This window comes from Podarcis pityusensis (genome assembly GCF_964106645.2).
Source record: "Podarcis pityusensis genome assembly, chromosome: 4".
Taxonomy (NCBI): Eukaryota; Metazoa; Chordata; class Lepidosauria; order Squamata; family Lacertidae; genus Podarcis; species Podarcis pityusensis.
In genome coordinates, this window is record NC_138027.1 from 94,982,459 (window position 1) to 95,004,362 (window position 21,904).

At 42.4% G+C, this 21,904-nt stretch overlaps 1 protein-coding gene and 1 long non-coding RNA gene across 3 annotated transcripts; one reads left to right on the forward strand and one right to left on the reverse strand.

Annotated features, from left to right (window-relative positions):
• Nucleotides 1-5,754: 5,754 nt before the first annotated feature.
• LOC308476306 (2-oxoglutarate receptor 1-like) lies at nt 5,755-9,051 on the reverse strand. Its single transcript, XM_081003847.1, has 2 exons — nt 8,953-9,051; nt 5,755-6,825 (listed from the first exon to the last, which is right to left on the reverse strand). Exons 1-2 carry the CDS (start codon nt 8,967-8,969, stop codon nt 5,772-5,774), a joined length of 1,071 nt encoding a protein of 356 aa, XP_080859973.1. The 5' UTR covers nt 8,970-9,051; the 3' UTR covers nt 5,755-5,771.
• On the forward strand, nt 6,607-9,670 carry LOC308476307. 2 transcript variants are annotated; one of them, XR_013985842.1, is made up of 2 exons: nt 6,607-6,695; nt 8,991-9,670. It is a non-coding gene; the product is annotated as an uncharacterized lncRNA (long non-coding RNA). The 2 variants fall into 2 exon arrangements; XR_013985843.1 differs by lacking the exon at nt 6,607-6,695 and adding an exon at nt 6,818-6,932.
• The last annotated feature ends 12,234 nt before the right edge of the window (nt 9,671-21,904 follow it).

A 21,904-nucleotide genomic window follows, 5' to 3' on the forward strand; every position in this document is an offset into this window, starting at 1 on the left:
CATAAAAATCATTCTATTAGTGAAAACAACATACAGGAGCACATTGCAGTGTGAGAAATTGCTTGCAAAAATGTGTACATTAGTCGATGTAAATGCTACCTTTGTACAGTAGACTAGTTTGTACACACACTTGCAGCCGCCCTCTCTGCCTTCCATTTAAGCAAGCAAAAGGCAGTTTCAAGGACTTCCCTGCCAGGCAGTAGCAGTCAAGCAGCAGGACCAGTGAGGGGGTGTGGCCTGGAGAGGGGTGTGTGGTCTGGGGAGAGTCCTGAGGGCCACCTAGAGAGGCTCGGAGGCTACGTTTGGTTTTCTTACGGTCTAGTCTTTCATCCTAATACCTGTGTTTTCATTGCAATTTTTTGTAAAATAGTTGTTATTGCTTTGCATAGTATTTTAGTAGTTGTATGCGCTTTATGAGGCAGCCATATAAGTTGGGTAAATGAATGACTAAACAGTGTAGGCCCTGTTGAAGGATTCTCTCCCACATGATTGCACTGGGTGAGGCAAAGAATGTCCCGTCCTTGTAGGCAGGCACATTGCCTTCCATGGAGTGGGAAGGCAAAAGTCTGGAATGGAGAGACATCTCTCCATGCAGTTCAGAGCCCTGAACTTCTAAGATTCTAAATGATACAGGCAGAGGCAGTTTGAGAGTAACACAGCCGGTTTAGCTGCCCTGGCCTCTGTCCTTTAGGGGGCGCCACAGCAATGCTGTAGAATGGAGTGACGGGGGGGGGGAGCACGGAGATTTAGTGTCGCACAGGACACCACTGAAATTTGAGAGCCCAAAGTCTGCCACTGACACAGGGAACCCATGCTCATGCAGCAGTAGGGGGCATTGAATTTTTCAGCTTTCATGTTCCAAAACTGAGGGGTGCTAGAAAGTTGTAAGATGTCTTGGGAATTCATGATATATTTTGGTCAAATTAATACCATTTAGTTTTGCTTAGAAATTAGAATGTGTGTAGAATTGCATAGAAATCATTAAAAATGGGGGGCCGCTAGGGGGTGCATTGGAAGATGGCTGACAATACCATCTCTCCGGCTCACACGAGGTAATTAAGAGGCTGTTATGGGAGTATGCAGCCTCCCTCATTACCCCAAGAGAATGGGGAACGCTGCCTTGCCTGCTGTGCCCATAATTCACCCCCAGATTCGAAAGGGGGTGAGGGCACTAGGTACAAAAGCCCTCGTGTGGGTCGGCTCTCCTGGACGCTGTCTCTGATCTGCGCAGCTAGTTGCGGGAGCTCAAAATAAACAATTAGGACAGAAGCAAACGCACATTCTTTGAGCGAAGATCGGGAGTAAAGACTGCTAATTAAAGGGATCTCTGGGAAGTGGAGCGACGGGCTGGACTTAACAATAAATTAAGAAGAAGAATAAATCAAGAAGAAGATTCATCAAAGGATCGGTATGTTGAGCGAGACTGAAAAGGGGGGGGGGAGAAAAACTTTCCTTTTTTTTGTCTTATGTGAGTACCTAATAATCCCCCCCCAAAAAATAATCATTGCAATTACTGATAACAAGCAGGAGGATTAAGAACTGTGTGGAAATTAATTACTATGCAAAGACGTGGCTTATGGGAGCATCGGAAAACGAAAGTAAGTCCTTTGTGACGCAGTCATAAAAAGAGATTTATCATGGCAGGCCTGCCCGCAGGAGGATTCAGGGGGAGGAGGACTGGCTGTTACTATGTTGGAGTGTGGGTTCAGCCTAGCAGGGCCCCCTGAGAAAATTTACGAGGTAGCGGCGGGCCTGAGGAGATCAAGACAGACTGTTGGAATGTTTTGTATGGAGGTGTTGATATGGCGTCTGTCTACTTTTATGGCTCTTGGAGGAGTGCAAAATCTACACAGGACATAACAACGTTTGTTTTCAACCCGCTTGTGGAGACTGTCAGAGATCACAAAGAAAGGAATACATGATAACAAGAAGATGAGGAAAACAACAAAGAGAAGATTGAACAGAACTGTGAATACTATTTTGACAGAACTGTGTAATTAAAGCAGCAACAAGAGAGATGATTGGATCCCTTTCGGAGCTCGAAGCATGGGTACCCCCAACAAAAATTTAAAAAATTTGGCTGTGCAATTTGGAATTATTGTGATTTGGAGTTGATGTGATTTGATTGGCCTGTGAATAAAAATTATTTTTTAAAAAAGAAAGAAATCATTAAAAATGATTGTCAAGTACTTGTATTATTATTATTATTATTATTATTATTATTAGCATTAGCATTAGCATTATTAGCATTACCTGAAATTTTCAGAAGGTAAAATTAAAATTCTTTGGTTTTACAAAGCAGTTTATATGCTTCTTCATCAAACGTAGACTTACCAAGCTAAACTAACTGTTGTCCAATCACAAAAATAATGGCAGATTTGAATTCCTCACACCCAAATAAATTTGCAAAAAATAAGTTTAACCCTCTAAAATGGCATCAGCCTCCCTTCTGCAAACGTTCGGTCCTCCACCTTGAAGAGGGCAATGAGGCTGGTGAGCCAATGTGCTTGTCATAATAATAATAATAATAATAATAATAATTTTGTTATTTATACCCCGCCCATCTGCATGAGGGATTTGAACACCGCATTAGGACTGTATATAAGGCTCTGAGGCAGTGTAGCCATGCCCAGGCTATGTCTAGTGCAGCCAGGTAAGGAGTGAAGGTGAAATAATGTGAGGTAAGAGACCCTCAAGGAAATGACATATTTCTTGTGGGATGCCTCTGATTTGTCTAGCATGTGGGGAAAATTAGTAAGTGGTTAAAAAACAAGGTAAAAGGTAAAGGACCCCTGGACGGTTCAGTCCAGTCCAAGGTGACTATGGGGTTGTGGCGCTCATCTCACTTTCAGGCCAAGGGAGCCAGCGTTTGTCCACAGACAGCTTTCCGGGTCATGTGGCCAGCAGGACTAAACCGCTTCTGGCACAATGGGACACCATGGCAGAAACCAGAGCGCACGGAAATGTTGTTTACCTTTCAGCCACAGTGGTACCTATTTATCTACTTGCACTGGTGTGCTTCCGAACTGTTAGGTTGGCAGGAGCTAGGACAGAGCAATGGGAGCTCGTCCTGTCGCGGGGATTTGAACCGCCAACCTTCTGATCAGCAAGCCCAAGAGGCTCAGTGGTTTAGACTACAGCGCCAATTCTAACCTCCTAGTAGGTGGTGCACACTAGAATTTACAGTATGTGATAATCACTGCAAGCTGCACATTGATGCTTCCTGTTCACTGAATTAAAAAGAAATGTTTTCAGCTCAGTGGAGAGATTTGGGGTTTAATGTAACTGTCGCATTCCTAGCAATGTTCAGGCAACCACCTTCTGCGTGAAGTAGTCTTGTCTTGCCTTTTTGGCTCACTCACCTTTCGCTGCCCAGCTCTACCAATCCCACAGCAGCCTGTCCCCTATCAGAACAGAGCCATGGTCATGGTAAGGAAACATGATCCCAACAGTTGAACTAAATCCCATCCCCGGTCACTCAAGGTCCAGAAGGGAGTTTTGCCTGGATTTGGAGAAGGAGTTTGCAGACAAGTATGGAGACATGTGTCCTGAGATAGCATGGTAACAACCCATACTTATCTTCTAGGGATGTCAGAGAATTCTGGTGAAAACAGAAACAGGAGTGAAAATTGCAGACGCCTGCTTATTTCACATTAGAAATGGAAATCAATCCAGAAAATAATATTCGCTGATGTTGCTGCTTTCAGGCCACAATCGATATGTAATTGATTATATTTCCACACCATCTGCATCATGTTTCCACCTCATTCATTTCGAGGCAAAGACAACACAACTTAGGTAAATTATGCAATCAATTATGCAAGTTATGTAATTTTGCCATCATGGGGGCTGCGAGACAAACAAGAGCAGAACAGAAACAATGGGAGAAAAACAGGGCAGGAATGGAAAAGGATACATACCTGCATCCCAAGTCATCTCCACCGTTTTTCATGGCATGACCAGGCGATGCTTTTCTACACTAATATTCCCAACTGCATTCTTTGTACACTAATTCCATAAATCTTTTCTGAGAGACGCTAGAGATATCATGCCTGCGTGCTGTCCAGCTCACACATTTATTTCCTTTTCTCCCTTGAGCTCTTTGGTGAGTGATATCCTAGGGCTGCCATACATCCGGAATTTCCTGGGCATAGCCAGGATTCGCCCGTTCAAAATGGCGCCTGGGTGGAAATTTCGGAAAGTGGCTAAAATGTTCCGGGGAAACCCAGGCATATGGCAGCCCATATTGGAAGTGTTGGTTTTTTGACGATTTTCCTAAAAAGTAGGTAAATAACTTCATTTTTTTTTGGTCCGGATTTTCACTTTTTGAAATATGGCAACCCTGTGATATCCAGACAACTCTGCTTAAGTGTGTGCCTTAAGGTCACTACATGCTGCCCGGGCTTGTGCCCCGGGGAGGTCACTCAGTGGTTTAGCTTTACTCTGGAAATGCACTCCATTGTCTATCGAGACAAATGGATGCCAACAAAAACATTACACTCTATTGGCAGCACTTGGTGCTTCCTAATGCACAGCACTCATTGATTTTGCATTTTTACATTGCCTTTGGTCACTGCACTTTCTGTTCTAAGGTCTGAGCAGTGCCTGCCCCATCCGTATGTGCAAACTATGGAACTATGGCCTAGGACCCACGTACCTACAGGACCGCCTCTCCTGGTATGCCCCGCAGAGGACCTTAAGGTCCACAAATGACAACATTTTGGAGGTCCCAGGTCGCAAGGTGGTTAGATTGGTCTCAACTAGAGCCAGGGCCTTTTCAGTACTGGTCCCGATGTGGTGGAACGCTCTGTCACAAGAGGGCCCTGCGGGACTTGACATCTTTCCGCAGGGCCTGCAAGACAGAGCTGTTCTACCTGGCCTTTGGTTTGGACTCAGTCTGACCCTTATGTTTCCCTCCCCTTATGGTCTTGATTTATCGGCCATTTTAAAATGAGGCTGCATTTTAAATTGCATTTTAACCTGTATTTTAACTTTTTTTCCTCTTTTTCCCCTATTATGTTTTTACTGTTATTTTATTGGTGTTAGCCACCCTGAGCCTGGCTCTGGCAGGGGAGGACGGGGTATAAATAAAATTTATTCTTATTATTACTATTACTATTACCTGGGCTGCCAACATTCTTAGACCACGTGTCTTAGCTATATAAATGCCTTGCAAAAAAAGGTAATGCTTCCTGCAGTGTTGAAGAAGGCACCCAGAGGCAGCTTAGCAGGGATATGAGCTGGAGTTTCTGATCTCCACTGGATGCCCAGGGTACTTTTGCAAAAAGAAAAGAAGCAGCAGACACAAATGAAAATAGTATCTCGGTTAGCTCTTGCTGATTTAATGCGCTACTGTTAGGCTGCTTAGCAAGTGATAAGAGACACACAGCAAAATGTGCCCAGAGACAACCTTGGGCCACCCAAGCAACCATTCTATACAACTGAATTAAGTGCTCTGTGTTTGCCAGGCCTTTCCAAAGACACATGGAAGAGCCCATGTCCTATGAGGCTGCTTTACTCATCGGGTTCATGTGAGCCAGAGATGGAGAACCTGCGATGCTCTAGATGTTGCTCGACTCCACTTCTCATCAACTCCAGCCAGCATGATCAGTGGTCGGAGATGATGGGAGTTGTAGTTCAACAACATCTGGAGGTTGGTTCTACACCCCTGATAAAAGCCACTCTTAAGACTTGGCAGCTGTGTGCAGCCTCTTTCTAAGTTGTTTTAAGAGACAACCGGTACCAGAGCTACTGAAGAGAAATGCATGCATTCACAATTTTAATATCCCAGATCTATTGAAGTCACTGCTACCCCCTGTCTGTTGCATTAAGTGGCTCAACTTGCATCTCAGAAGAGACTGAACGGCTTGCTGGAAATTATCACTGATTATGGCGTAAAGTAACAAGTTTCCACAGGTGTTCAGGGCAGCCAGTGGCCTGGATAGAATGTAGGCAGCATGGATCTGGTTTTCAATATCGCAGCTGACTCGGTACAGCCTTAGTTCAATCCGAACAACCCTAAAAATATGGAAAGGTAGAAAGCACACATAAAAGACTACCAGGAGGAAAAATGCAAGTCTACGAGCCTTCTGCTTATAAGGGTTTTGAGTGTGGGGCCCTGTAGCCAAAGTATAGATGATCACAGTGTAGCAAAGAGTCACCGTTATTAATGGCAAGTAGAAGGCCAGGCCAGTTAAAAACCAGTTGTACCACCGAATAACATCCACGTTTTCAGAACTGGTAAGGTCGAGGCAAAGAGATTTGTTCTCCTCCATCGTTGAAGTAAACAAAAAGTTGAGAGGACCCATGGCCAGCAGGGAAATTACCCAAGATGCAACGCAGGCCGCAACAGCCCATGCCTTTTTCCGGACGGAAAAAGACTGTATTGGGTGGACAATTGCAATGTATCGGAAGATGCTGAAGCAGGTCAGGAAGAGGATGCTGCTGTACAAGTTGAAGTGGAAACCAAAGCGGATGAACTTGCACATGAAGTCTCCAAAGACCCAATGCTCTCCATTGGCGTAGTAGTGAATCAAGAAAGGAAGGCTGGATAAGTACAGGAGATCTGTGCAGGCCAAGTTGAACATGATAATGGTGCTGCTTTTCCAGGGCCTCATCTTGAACGTGTACACGCAAATCGCCATGATGTTGCCTGGGAATCCCACGGAGAAGATCATGCCATACAAGGGTGGCAGGTAGGATTTCCTGAGTCCGTGCACGTCGTCCGTGCAGTTCTCAACAGCAACTGCAGCGTAGCTTGGCAGCGCGCTGGTCTGGTTGGTTGCATTTTCAAAGGTGGTTGCGTCCATAGCAACCATTGTGAGACTTCATGAGGGCGGGAGAGAGAAAAGAGGGGCGGTTTGGCTTAGACAAGTTTCAAAAACAACATGCTCAAGTTATTTTGCTATAGGAAGAAAACTTATGGGGATGCAGTTAAGTGCAATATAATCAGGGGGTTAGCTCTGTGAAATGTTCTCATGATTTTGTTCCCCAAGGGTGTAATGCATCCAGAGAGAAAGAGAGAGGACACCCACTGCTGTATGCCTAAATACTCAGACAGACATGGATGGAGAGGGTGGGCTGTCTTTTCCTCAATTCTCCTCCGTCCTTCCATTCCCTCAAGAGTTGGAATGGAGGAAAAATTAAATTCATATTTCACTTAAAAACGAACTCGCCAAATTTGCTCTTTCTAAAACAATACAAGAGCTGAAACATGACCAATCTTTGAAATTTGCACTTTTCTGAACTTTGCAATGCAAGTGATACAATCACTGTATTAAAGTATGCACGTATGCATATATGAGCAAAAAAACCGTATAAAATCCATTGCGCTGCTTTGTTATTTGCCAAACCTGCACAATTTTTTTTTTAGGAGAAATTCACAATGGGAGAGATAATTTTCATAAGGACCCCACCATCCCTAATCACAAATATGGAGAACTGAATTTAAGATTGGAAAAATGAGAAACAAAAAGAACCCCAAACTTTGCAGATCCCTCCCTTCCTGCTCAAGAGACCTTCACACATCTTAACCCCAAGAGCAAGGAGGTTTTCAGAAGCCTGAAATTAGAACGTGTGGAAACTGCTGGTGGTTGGGGGTGGGGAAGCTGGGTATATGTGTTGACCCTCCATCTTTAAGGAACCCCCACATTTAGGGTTCTGTGCACTATAGGAGCATCTGCAGAAATAGGATCTATGCAGGGCTGTAGCCAGCCTCCAAGTTTGGGGAATGGGGGAGAGCGGATGCCAGAAAAGTAGAGAGGCAGTTTACACATTAATGTAATACTTAAGATTCATTAAGGCTATATTAATGATAATAATGATTATCATTGTTACCGTTACCTGTGCAGGCCTTGTTGCAGGTAAGAGGGCAACTATTTCTGGGGTTGCCAGAGTACAGCCTCCTCCTCCTCCTATTGCCTTTCCTTCACTTCTTTTCCTCCTTCCATTTCCTCCTTCCACCCACCCACCCTCTGGTTGCTTTCTTACCTTTCCCCTTTTCTCTTCCTCAACTTCCCTTAACTCCTTTCATTAGAAGCCAGTGTGGTGTAGTGGTTAAGAGTGGTGGACTCGTAATCTGGTGAACCGGGTTCGTGTCTCCACTCCTCCACATGCAGCTGCTGGGCGACCTTGGGCTAGTCACACTTCTCTGAAGTCTCTCAGCCCCACTCACCTCACAGAGGGTTTGTTGTGGGGGAGGAAGGGAAAGGAGAATGTTAGCCGCTTTGAGACTCCTTCGGGTAGTGATAAAGTGGGATATCAAATCCAAACTCCTCTTCTTCTTCTTCATTTCCTTGTTCTGCCCATTCTCGGTCCTTCCCTTCCTTTTATGTTTTCACCAGGACCTTTTAGAGGCAGGGGAAGGGGATTTCCTAATTTTAAAATTATTTGTAAAAAAAGAGGGAGCAGAGAAGATTATGGGGAGGGCAGCCCCCCCCCCCAGCTTCCCTCTGGCTACAGGCCTGGGTTCTGTATTCAGAGTTTATTGGTTAGATTGACTCTGTTTTTTAAAAAATTACGTGATTAAAAAGGTGCATTCTGACTAACCAACCCATTTTTTTTTTTATTTTTAAAAGATGAAGTTGATTTTTAAAAATAAGCATTTAAAGTAACTGCACGTAGCAAGCACAGACTTGGAACAAGAAGTCCCTTTTTTAAAAAAGAAGTTGGTTTAAAAAAATAAGCATTGCAAGCACAGACTTGGAACAAGAGGCCCCTCTTTAACTCTCACACACAAGGGAATACTGCTAACGGCTCCTTCACCACCCCAGCTGAGTTTGTGCATTTTCTGCATTCTCACAATCCCATAATAGCCAAGTCAGCACATGATTTTGCACGGGATTTGTTGCATGATGCTGTAATCGGCATGGAAATCCTACGTTATAAATCACACATCGTTTAACGTTCCCCAGCTTTCTCTTGGTTGTTTTTAACGTCAGAAGGTTTGTGTACCTGTCAGTGATTTGCATCCCCTCTGATCCTCTTCATAGTTGGAAATGAGAAGGCAGCAAACTAGTTGGCTACAAAGGGAGCTGGATGGCAAAAGACGACACTCCTCAACTACTGGAGCAACTTTGAAGTTCCACGGAGATCCATTTCCATATTTGCAGGAAGAGAGAGAAACAAATGCTTGCACTACGGTCTGGAAAGGGAGGAACTCTGCCCTACGTTGACTCCTGTGCAACATAGTGCAGCTCTATATGTTTGTGTCTAGTTGTCTCCTGTCCCACCCTTTGCAGCAGAAACTGCTCACAGCCTGTCCAGTTTCGCTGTTATGGGTGTCTAAGGTTTACCAGGCAATGTTTCATGGAAGAAAGGTGATGAATCAGTCATATAGCTCTAACCATCCACCTGGGAAGATTTCTCCCACAGGAATGTAAGCAAGCCATCGTTCTTCTGCGTAGCTCATTGATGTGAGGGAAATACTTTAATCCTAGTTTCCTCCGAGTGTCTGTTTATGCTCCCTGTGCAATGAATTCCTTCTGCACCAAGAAATAAAAGGTTGATAGCTGAGAGGAGCAGAAATGGAGAAATACATTCACTTGATTTGCCCTCGGCTTCTAATGATGGAATGCCACCCTGTCATCGTAGACCAACTGTAACAACCAGAATAATATGGTAATTAAGGAACTATGTAGAGGCAGGAAGTCAATAAATATACTGAACATTGTTCAAGTCCTGCCTAGTGATCTAAGAAGGCCACAATTTTCATTCTTAACTGTCTTTTTCAGAAATTTCCTACTTCCCACAAACAAATCAGAATTCATGCTGACTTAAAAGAGCCAACATTGTCTATAGTCTCCCAAACTTTGTGCAAACAAATCAGGATGAATACTCCAAAAGTGGGTTATCTGGAATCAACCTTAATTTCTAATTCTACAGAAGTATTTCTTGGTCCTAAAATAAGATCTTGCTGTCACTTTGTTTATATAACCATGTCAAAGAACTACTACAGAAGTGTTGGGTGGAATCTACACACATATAAAAACCTGTTTTTTAAGTGTTTTTAAAAATACATTGAATTTTCCATAAGGTTCACCATTGCCATCAAGTGTCACATTGTATATTGCACTTAAAACACACTTAAAACATTTTATTTGCAGCTGTACAGCTGAGTCCTTGGTGTGGGCCGGAGTAATATATCAAGATCTAGAAAAGCCTCAGAGCCTGTGACAGGGGGAAAAGATTCATTGATTTCAGAAACCGGTTGGCAGCTGGCTTCCTTACCTCTTCCTTTTGATTCATGTATATGCTCTGCAGGATCTGTTTGATTAATGACATGGACCAGAACTGGATAAACTACAGTAGTGAATTAAACAAAATGCATTCGGTTATGTACACTACCCATTTACAGAACTGTGAGTTTTTACTTGGTGCCATACCTAAAGTCAGGCGTGTGAAACTTTAGCGATGACATCCAAAGTTTGAAATTAATATATTTTGGTTTGACACTTTTGAATAGTTCAATAACTTTGTATACCGTTTTTGACAAAGGTGGCTTTAATCTGCATGTCCAAAACTGCATTTTTTAGGTGTGTTGGATTCTTTTTTTAAATTAAATGCGGTGAAATTGTCACTGGAGTCCAAATTATTGGGTGGATGGATGGAGATACTGCATTTGTATTCTGCCCTCATGACTCTGTTCCCAGGGTGACTTACATGCCCTGTTAAAAATACAAAGACAACCCAAGGTTTAAATAGAAAAAAAATCAAATTAAAATTAATACAAAATACCACCCACCTAACAAAAATCTGCTTTAGACCAGTGGACAGACAGTTTGCAAAGCCAGCCCCAGGCATAAAACTGGAGTAATCGAACCATGAGGTCATCCAATTTTGGACAACTGGAACAAGACTCTCTGTCTCCATATAGCTGTGTGCTTGACAAGTCAACTATGTGCTCCTCCCCAGCTTTACTTTTTCACTCTAAATGCCTCTTGTTTCTCTGCCTGCCCATTTTCTGCCTGCTTGCTTCTCTTCTGTGTCACAATCTGCTTCTGTTTTGCGATAGGCTCCCTTCTCTAGGCTCTCCCCGCCACATAAATCCGCTCGGTCTCTCCTCCTTTCAGTTTTATTTTATTGTTTCAGCAGTTTACATGCCATTAAACGTTTTTTAAAGGTCTAAGAGGTTTACAGTGTTGATCGTAAACCTTGTGCCAAAGGGATGGGCAGAAATCTTAGTCTCGCTCCTGCAGTGGAGAATGACCCATTTGGGAGAGTGAGGCAATGCCCCACTAACCTCATTTGGTCCTCTGTCAGTGACCACCTGCCTGCCTTCTTATTTAGAATAATAGAATCGTAGAACTGTAGAGTTGGAAGGGACCCCAAAGGTCATCCAGTTCAACCCCTTGCAATGCAGGAATCTCAACTAAAGCGTCCATGACAGATGGCCATCCAACCTCTGCTTAAAAACCTCCAAGGAAGGAGAGCCCACAGCCTCCCAAGGGAGTCTGTTCCACGGCCAAATAGCTCTTCCTGTCAGAAAGTTCTTCCTGATATTTAGTCAGAATCTCCTTCATTGTAACTTGAATCCATTGGTTTGGCTCCTATCCTTGGGAGCAGGAGAAAACAAGGTTGCTCCATCCTCCATATGATAGCCCTTGAGATATTTGAAGATGACTATCATCTCTCCTCTCATTTTCCTCTTTCCCCATGAAATATACTCGGAGTCGAGTGTGGATTTCATGCTCTTTATTCAGCTCATACACTAGTTACACAATGGGTCCCACGTGATTGGCAAATTCTGGGATTCTCTTGTAGACCAATCAGGTTGCGGATTCACTTCCACCTGGAGTTGGATTGGGTCCTGTGGACCAATCAGACTGCTGCATTCTGGATCCTATGGACCAATCAGATTGCTGCATTCTGAATCCTATTGTTCTAGGACCAATCAGACTGCTGCATTTTGGATCGTATTCAACTCAGTAAATAACACCCCAACTCCCTCAACTCCCCATAAGGCATGGTTTCCAGACCCTCCTCTGCACACCTACAACCAGTGCAGGGCCTGGCACTGGTTTTCAGCTGTCGTCTCCTCAGTCTCAGTGTGGCCTTTGCAGAACTCAGCAGAGAGAAGGATGAGGACAAAACTAGAATGAGTTTGCTCAGCCTGTTGTTGACTTGGATACACATGTTGTGCTCAACTAATTATAAACATTTTTAACACAATGACATTTCCACAATCCGTTGTCTTGCATTGATAGACTTGAAAGCTACATGAGGAAATCAGAAAAGGGGTGCTTCAGAATAAGGAGGATGTAGGGAAACATTTATAAAAATAATTAATGCTATTTTATGGTAATGTGTAAATGTAGACATCATGCTACATTTTTTATGATTGATTTTTATGAATCAATTGGTCTTCTAACTTGGACCCAGCTGTACACCTGCAAATATAATGTTTTAAGTGCATTATACAAATGTGACACTAGATGGCAATGATGAGCTTATGGCAAATTCAATATATTTTTCAAAATGTTTCTTTTTTAAAAAATAGTTTTTTCACAGTGTTTTTTTTTATATGTGTCTAGATTCCACCTTAGTTGCACCTTAAAATGAATTTTTGACTTATCCCACAGGATCAGCATGTCTTAAAATAATTTATAAAACAATCCACTCCTGCAATATATTAGCTGAGATGGCTGATATACCTAATCAAACAAATCCATATTTCATTGCTTTCAGAAATTGTAGCAGGGAGTTAGGAAGAAGGCAACACATATCTGACCTGGTACACTTTATTTCCGGAGACCCATGCCCATCAGTCCAGCCACTGTATTCTGCCCCAGCTGTAGTAACTGAATAGCCTTAAAGCCATGAAGAATGTGTTGCAGCAGCAATTGCATTATCTCAATTAATTGACCATAACTGCTTTAGCTCTTTGCTGTGCTCATAATGAAAACTGATCTTCCAAATCTGCTCTTTGCATTAGTGGGAGAGTTCCCATTAATGTCAGTGGAAGCTTCCTCCCCAGTGCGAATAGGGGTGTCATCAGCATTGTAGCATGGGAGAAAAGAGTTGCTGTTTCGTTCCTTGTGGGCCCCCAGTAGCTGCTATTTGCATTTCTTTAAAGCATGTATGTTAATTGCACCCATAAAACACATTTAACATTGTGGCGAAGCAAGAACACTGTACTCTCAGAAGGATCTCTGAATTAAACCATGAAATGGATGTCATATTGTGAATGGTACAGAATTTCTTAATAGTGCAGGCTTCCCAATAATCCACTGGCAATTTTTGATGCACCAAGATCTCACTGTATCTCAGATTAATCTGTTTTCCCCTCTCGAAAGGTCAGCTTGGCTGGTGTTTCCAAAACAGTTTCATATATCCTCCATCATGGTGCCTGTACACATTCCCCTTCAGTTTACACAAGCTGAGGGCAAGATGAGTTGCCACATACTTCAGATTTCTTCCAAGGCCAGTTCTAAGCATTTCCTTCTCTTGCTCACATGCAAAGACAATTTTTATAACTTGCTTGGCATATTTATTTATCCACTTATTTTTGCAAGGGTAGGAACACAAATTCCAGGGTTGTAACATTCTCCAGTGCCTGCAATTTAGCATAAAAGAAAACAAAATTATTGTCTATAAAATACTATCTGGAGTTTCATTAAAAAAAAAAAAAGAATGGTTTTAGAAAATGCTGATTTAATTAAACACAATATTCTCCATCCAAGAATATGGCCACTCAACAGACAGAATATTCCTGGTTTAACATAACATCTGGCATACATCATGCCTAAATTAAAGTTATTGGACTCCCAACTCTCATCACTCCTGACTGTTGGTCATGCTGGCTGTGACTGATTCATTTGGAGTTCAACAACATCCACAGCTTCCCCATCCTGTATTCTGGCTGCATCCAATCTATTCTTACAGTTTCTCCTAGCAGGCTTAGCTGTTGACTCTGCCTTGCCACATATATCTAGCCAACATAGATTTTTGCGGGGCAATTACGGGGCAATTCTATGGCAAGATGAAGGTCTAAACCACAGAGCCTAGGGCTTGCCAATCAGAAGGTTGGCAGTTCGAATCCCTGCGACGGGGTGAGCTCCCATTGCTCGGTCCCTGCTCCTGCCAACTTAGCAGTTCGAAAACACATCAAAGTGCAAGTAGATAAATAGGTACCATTCCGGCGGGAAGGAAAACGGCATTTCTATGTGCTGTTCTGGTTTCACTAGAAGCGGCTTAGTCATGCTGGCCACATGACCCAGAAAAACTGTCTGTGGACAAATGCTGGCTCCCTTGGCCTGAAAGTGAGATGAGCGCCACAACCCCAGAGTCGTTCGTGACTGGACCTAATGGTCAGGGGTACCTTTACTGTTACCTATGGCAAGATTCAAGGGGATGAGCAGCTTAGAACGCACTGGCTCTTCAGCACTGCCAGCTGATTCCTCCTGCCTCGGATGGCATTAAGTCCCCAACCTTGGCTTAGCCAAAGATACACCAGTGTTACTGGCTTGGCTCAGTAGGCCATGGCTTAGCCAAGGCTTGTGCAAGGTCCCCAGAGAGCGACTTGGCAGAGGCATGGCAGAAGCGGGACCAGAGCAGAGGGACCTAGGCTGGATCCTAAGCCCATTCAGCTCAGTCACATGACTTGGCTGTTTTAAAGGCTTGCTTTTCCTCTGCCAGGCTTCAACAGTACAGCAGCAGCAGCATTTGGACCTAGTGTAACTTTACACCGACTTAACTTAGGACTCAGCTAGACCCGTAAAGAAAAAGCGATTTATATGTGTTGTATGTGCAATATAACATTGTGCCACCAGATGGTGACGTGGAGTCTCGTTTTCCTCTACCTGTTTTCCCTGTTTAAATTTACGCTTTAAACCAAAACACTTCTTGGATCCAGCCATACACTGGCTTGCTTTACGCCAGCTTCTTGTGCATAGGCTTACTCTCCCTTTCTACTTCCATCAGTGATAGGTTGTTGCTGCATACTTCAGGCATTGGAAAGCACAACGGTTTCCTGCTGGGGAGGCAAACACGCATACTGCAAACTTTGCAAGCAACCCTGTACAACTTGGTAAAGCGGAGACTGATTTGTGGGGAGTTTAGATTGATATGTACAGGTGCCCTCAGCACTGGCAATAAGCAAGTACATCTTTACCCTACAATTTCCCCTTGCTTGGGCTCTTCTGACCTTCTTTAAATGTGCCCTTGGTGGTATGAAAACCTTGTTTATATTGCACACTTCCTAGATGTTTTCTTATCTTCCTTCTCTAACATTCTTTCCTAGGTGTGTATCGTTCACATACCTGGCTCTGGGAAACTTTAAATGTGTTTAGCCTCTCCTGTGCCCACACCACCCGGTGTTTATTGGATCCAACGATAAATATATTTATATTTACGATCCTCTATATATAGCCACAAACTTTGGCTTCGTTTCTTGGCCTAAAAGGTGTGTGGGTTCTGTGCCACTTCAGGCTGTGGTTTGGGTTCATTTATCCCTGCCCACAAGATTTCTATAAGATATTTATTAGGATTTTCAAAATTTTACAAAATAGAAAAAGAAAAAAGAAAAATACAAAATAAAAATAGTTAAAAACAATTCAGTCTTTCAATCACTTATCTTTCATTTGCTTGTTTCCCGGACCTCCTCATACCTCCCTTTTTTGTATTCCAGTTCAGTTTGTTGGTTCAGCAAATCCTTACCCTCTTTATTTATCCTAATCTTTGGTCTTAAAATAGTAACATTAGATTTTTACCTCTTAACAACCCATTTTTCATATTCCCTTAAAGCATTACAGCTGGAAACCACTTAATTTCTATCCAACATCGTTCTAACATTCATTAATTTTACAATATTTCTGTAGATAGTCTTTCTTCCAATCTTCTTCCACCGACTCTTCTCCCTGGTCTCGGATTCTGCCAGTCATTTCTGCCAGTTCCATATAGTCCATCAGCTTCATCTGCCATTCTTCCAGAGTGGGTAGATCTTGTGTCTTCCAATACTTTGCAATGAGTATTCTTGCTGCTGTTGTGGCATACATGAAAAAAGTTCTATCCTTCTTTGGCACCAATTGACCGACTATGCCCAGGAGAAAGGCCTCTGGTTTTTCCAAGAAGGTATATTTAAATACTTTTTTCAGTTCATTGTATATCATTTCCCAGAAAGCCTTAATCCTTGGGCACGTCCACCAAAGGTGAAAGAATGTACCTTCTTAGGGCATTACATGCCGTAAACTTCATACCTGTGGTCCATAACTGTTCCCAGTCAGCCATCATTATGTTATGTCCGACATCTTGTGCCCATTTAATCATAGCAGATTTCACCATTTCATCCTGAGTATTCCATTTCAACAGCAAGTTATACATCTTTGACAAAATCTTAGTTTTGGGTTCTAATAGTTCTGTTTCTAATTTTGATTTTTCCACCTGGAAACCAATTTTCTTATCCAACTTATATGCCTCCATTATCTGATAATAATGAAGCCAATCTCGCACTTTGTTTTTTAATTTCTCAAAACTCTGCAATTCCAGTCTATCTCTGTCTTGTTCCAAAATTTCCCAATATTTCGGCCATTTGGCCTCCATATTGAGCTTTTTCAGAGCTTTTGCTTCCATCGGTGACAACCACCTTGGAGTTTTATTTTCCAATAAGTCCTTGTATCTTGTCCAGACATTAAACAATGCTTTCCTGACAATGTGATTTTTAAATGCTTTATGTGCTTTGACCTTATCATACCACAGATATGCATGCCATCCAAATACATTGTTAAACCCTTCTAGATCCAAAATGTCAGTGTTTTCAAGAAGCAACCATTCTTTCAACCAGCAAAAAGCTGCTGATTCATAGTAAAGTTTAAAGTCTGGCAGGGCAAATCCACCTCGTTCCTTTGCATCTGTTAATATTTTAAATTTTATTCTAGGCTTCTTGCCCTGCCAGACAAATTTAGAAATATCTCTCTGCCACCTCTTGAAACAGTCCATTTTGTCCACAATTTGCAGTGTTTGAAACTAAAACAACATTCTAGGCAATACATTTATTTTTACCGCAGCAATACGGCCCAGCAGTGAAAGCTTCAAATTTGACCAAATTTCTAAATCTTTTTTCACTTCAGCCCAGCATTTTTCATAGTTGTCTTTAAATAAATTCCCATTTTTTGCTGTCATGTTAATCCCCAAGTATTTAACTTTCTTAACCACTGTTAAACCTGTCTCATTCTGAAACCTCTCTCTCTCCATTGGTGTTAAATTTTTCTCTAAAACCTTGGTCTTTAACTTATTCAACTTAAATCCTGCAACTTGACCAAATTCTTGAATCAGTTCTAAAACTCTTTTGGTACTAAATTCTGGCTCCTGTAACGTCAATACTAAGTCATCTGCAAATGCTCTCAATTTGTACTGTTTGGCTCCGACCTGTATACCTTTAACCAACCGGTCCCTTCTAATCATGTTCAGCAGAACCTCCAGGACCGATATAAAAAGCAATGGGGATATTGGGCAACCTTGTCGTGTCCCTTTTTCTATCCTAAATTCTTCCATCACCACATTATTTACAATTAGTTTAGCCTTTTGTTCTGAATAAATTGCACTTATACCATTTTCAAAACCTTGGCCTACCCCCATCCCCTGTAGGTTCTTCTTCATAAAACTCCAAGAGATATTGTCAAAAGCTTTCTCCGCGTCCACAAATAGCAAAACTGCTTTAGTATTTATGTTCACTTCTAGTTTTTCCAAAATATCAATTATATTCCTCAAATTATCGGACAAGTGTCTTCCCGGGAGAAAGCCCGCTTGGTCTTTATGAATCTCTTCCATCAATACTTTTTTCAATCTCTTTTGCCAAAATGTCTGCAAAAATTTTGTAATCCACATTAAGTAACGATATGGGGCGGTAGTTCTTAAGTTGAGTCTTTTCAGTCTCTGTCTTCGGTATAAGTGTAATGTACGCCTCTTTCCACGACTCTGGTGCCCTTTTCCCTTCCAATATTTCATTGAAGACTTCCTTTAAAGGTTGTAATAGCCACTCTTTCAAAGATCTATAATATCTAGAAGTCAGCCCATCCGGTCCTGGAGATTTGCCTAATTGCATATTTTGAATGGCACCTTCTACTTCCTGTTCAGATATTTTATAATTCAGCATTAACTTACTTTCTTGGGATATCTTTTGTAATCCATTTGTCTTCAGAAATCGGTCTATAGCCATTTCCTTCTGTGGCCCTTGTGTATATAGTTGTTTAAAGTACCTCTGGAAACAATTTCTAATCTCAGTTGGGTTATGTATATTCTTTCCTTCCACTTCTAAATTTGTAATAGTATTTAATTTTTGTCTTTTTTTCATTTGCCAGGCCAGCAATTTCCCACATTTGTTAGCTGATTCAAATGTTTTTTGTCTCATTTGTTTAATTTTCCATTCTATTTCCTGATTCATCATTTCCCTATATTGTACTTGATATAACTTTATTTCTCTCAAAATCTCCTGCGACTTTGGTTTTGCTCTCAATTTCTTTTCACTTTCTTTTATTTTCCACAAAATTTTATCTTTCTTCTCATTTTGACTTCTCTTCTTAATTGCATTCTGTTGTATCAGAAACCCTCTCATGACAGCTTTACTTGCGTCCCAGATTACTCTTTTTTCTACATTATGTATTCATATTTATTTCAAAATAGTCTCTCAAGGTTTTTTGGGCCTTTTTATAGACTTCTTCATCTCTAAATAGGGTGTCATTCATCCTCCATCTGAAGGAGCCAGTTGATGTTAGTTTCAACTCCATCCTTACCGCATTATGGTAGGAGCAGGTTTTTGCCTGCCCACAAGATTTCTATACCGAAAACTAGACTAGCATCGCACCTTCTCCTTGGGCATACAGTATTCAAAGCAGATTCCTCCCCGCAAAGAATTATGGGTATTGAAGTTTACCCCGCATGGAGTCACAATTCCCAATTTAGACCCTTGCAAATCTCTTTTTAAACAGACTTTCACCTTGCTAGCTCAAGGAAAATGTGGAGCTAAACTTGATTTTAGTGAAGAGGATGAATGAGATATAATCTGTTTATTCCTAATAATGTTCTTCACCTATAACAAGGAAAAACAGTAAAAAAAATATCATAACATGACTTTCTTGAGACATGACTTGCCAGAACTCTGAACTACCTTCTTCCAAAATAGTTCCCGTGAGCAGCAGATATAGTATAACCGCAGAGGACATTCAATATCACCTGTGGTATTAATTTATGAGCAGTGGGACAGCAAGTTAATCTGTGACTATTAAACTTCAGCACTAGGTGGTAGTGTCGGCCCTCATTTAAGAAGCTGTATGTCTCTCATTCTGCCTTTCGCATCTTTCTTTCACAAATGAAAATTAAGCAAGGTTGTGTCAAGGGTACCGGAGGCAGAGGATACTGCTCTGGGAACCTTGTGGTGGACAGGCTGATCTGAGGGGCAGAGAGAGAAGTTGGTATTATGGGAAGGAAGACGTTGACACAATGGGCCTAGACTTAAACTGGTTTTGCTGTCCCCAGTCCCCAAACAAACATTATGTGGGGGGTTAATGGCAGCAAAAGAAGGGTAGGGAGTAGAGAAGGGTTGCATTTCAGCCTACAAGCCCTCTGCCTACTACTTGCATTCACAGACCCTCCCATAGCTGTCAACGTTTCCCTTTTTTTAAGGGAAATTCCCTTATTCCGAATAGGATTCCTCGCAAGAAAAGGGAAAAGTTGACAGCTATGGATCCTCCAAGTGTCCCTATTTTCCAGGGACATCCCTGATTTAGTGAAGCCGTCCCAGTTTCAGATTTGATCCCAGACTGTCCCACTTTTCCTTAGGATGTCCCTATTTTCATCGGAGAAATGTTGGAAGGTATGGAGTTATCCGACCCCCCCCCAAGTGGTCTGAAGGCAATCCTGTAGAGGGAAAGGGGTTTTTTTTATGTTTAATGTTTTATTATGCTTTTATATACAGTGGTGCCCCGCAAGACGAATGCCTCGCAAGACGGAAAACCCGCTAGACGAAAGGGTTTTCCGTTTTGGAGGGGCTTCACAAAACGAATTTCCTATGTGCTTGCTTCGCAAGACGAAAATGTCTTGCGAGTTCCTGCGGGGTTTTTTTCCTTTTTCCCGCCTTTTTCCTAAGCCGCTAAACCGCTTAACAGCTGATCGCTAAGCCGCTTATCAGCTGATCGTTAAGCCGCTTATCAGCTGATCCTTAAGCCGCTTAACAGCTGATCGCTAAGCCGCTTATCAGCTGATCCGCTAAGCCCGCTAAGCCGCTAATACTGTAGCGCTAATCCGCTAAACCGCTAATGGGCTTGCTTCGGAAGACGAAAAAACCCGCAAGACGAAGAGACTCGCGGAACGGATTCTTTTCGTCTTGCGAGGCACCACTGTATATTGGAAGCTGCCCAGAGTGGTAGGGGCAACCCAGTAAGTGTGGGGTATAAATAGTAAAATTATCATTATGGAATGGGACATCCCTATTTACCTCAGAGAAATGTTGGAATGTATGCATTCAGCATGTGGGCACACAGCCTAGGCCCTGCTTCTACACTTTTGACTGAGCATAATGACACAAGACCGGGGCCAGATTTAGGTTTGATGAGGTCCTAAGCTACTGAAGGTAATGGGGCCCTTTATATGTCCAGCTGTCCTTTGTCAACAACAAATTATCACTGTTTTTTTGTGCTGAATATATGCTATATGGTAATTTATATACCTAATAGGTATATAAAGCCATTTGCACATAACAAATAGGAGCCTACAAAACACTTGCTGTATGTAGGTTTTATTTTATTTGTTTTTTATCTTATATTTTGGAAATGTACATCCAGGTTTTTTTCCCCCCTCTAAATTTTTTGGGGGCCCCCAAGAGAGTGGGGCCCTAAGCTATAGCTTGTTTAGTTTATATGTAAATCCAGCACTGCACAAGACACTTAGATTTGTTTTACTGTATACCCGTTTCACTGCCTCTTTGTAATACATATCCTAAAGCAGGCATGTCCAATGTCTGTTTTGGGGGCCTAATCCTGCCCTGCAGTCGGTTAAATCCTGCCCCCATGGCAGTTTCTTTCCTGGGGTAAAATCCTAAAATAACCTCAATAACTTCAACCCTAAAAAAGGTCAACAACTTCAGTTGGCCCTTTGGTCGGCCCTCACCGCACTTCACTTCATCAAATCTGGCCCTCTTTGAAAAAAGTTTGGACACCACTGTCCTAAAGGATCTTCACTGGCTCCCAGTACATTTCTGAGCACAATTCAAAGTGTCGGTGCTGACCTTTAAAGCCCTAAGGGGTAGGCAACGTAAGGCTGGGGGGCCGGATGCAGCCCAATTGCCTTCTCAATCCACCCCATGGAAGGTCCGGGAATCAGCATGTTTTTACATGAGTAGAATATGTCCTCTTATTTAAAATGTATCTCTAGGTGATTTGTGGGGCCTGCCTGGTGTTTTTACATGAGTAGAATGTGTGCTTTTATTTAAAATGCATCTCTGGGTTATTTGTGGGGCATAGGAATTTGTTCATTCCCTCCCCCCAAAAAAATATAGTCTGGCCCACCACATGGTCTGGCCCACGGCTGAAAAAGGTCGCTGACCCTTGCCCTAAACGGCCTCGGCCCAGGATACCTGAAAGAGCGTCTCCATCCCCCATCGTTTGCCGGGACACTGAGGTCCAGCTCTGAAGAAATTCTGGCGGTTCCCTCACTGCAAGAAGTGAGATTACATGGAACCTGGCAGAGGGCCTTCTCGGTGGTGGCACCCACCCTGTGAAATGCCCTCCTATCAGATGTCAAGGAAATAAATAACTATATGACATTTAGAAGACATCTGAAGGCAGCCCTGTTTACGGACGTTTTTAATGACTGATGTTTTAATGTATTTTGAATCTTTTGTTGGAAGCTGCCCAGAGTGGCTGGGGCAACACAAGCAGGTAGGTGGGATTCTTCTTCTTCTTCTTCTTCTTCTTCT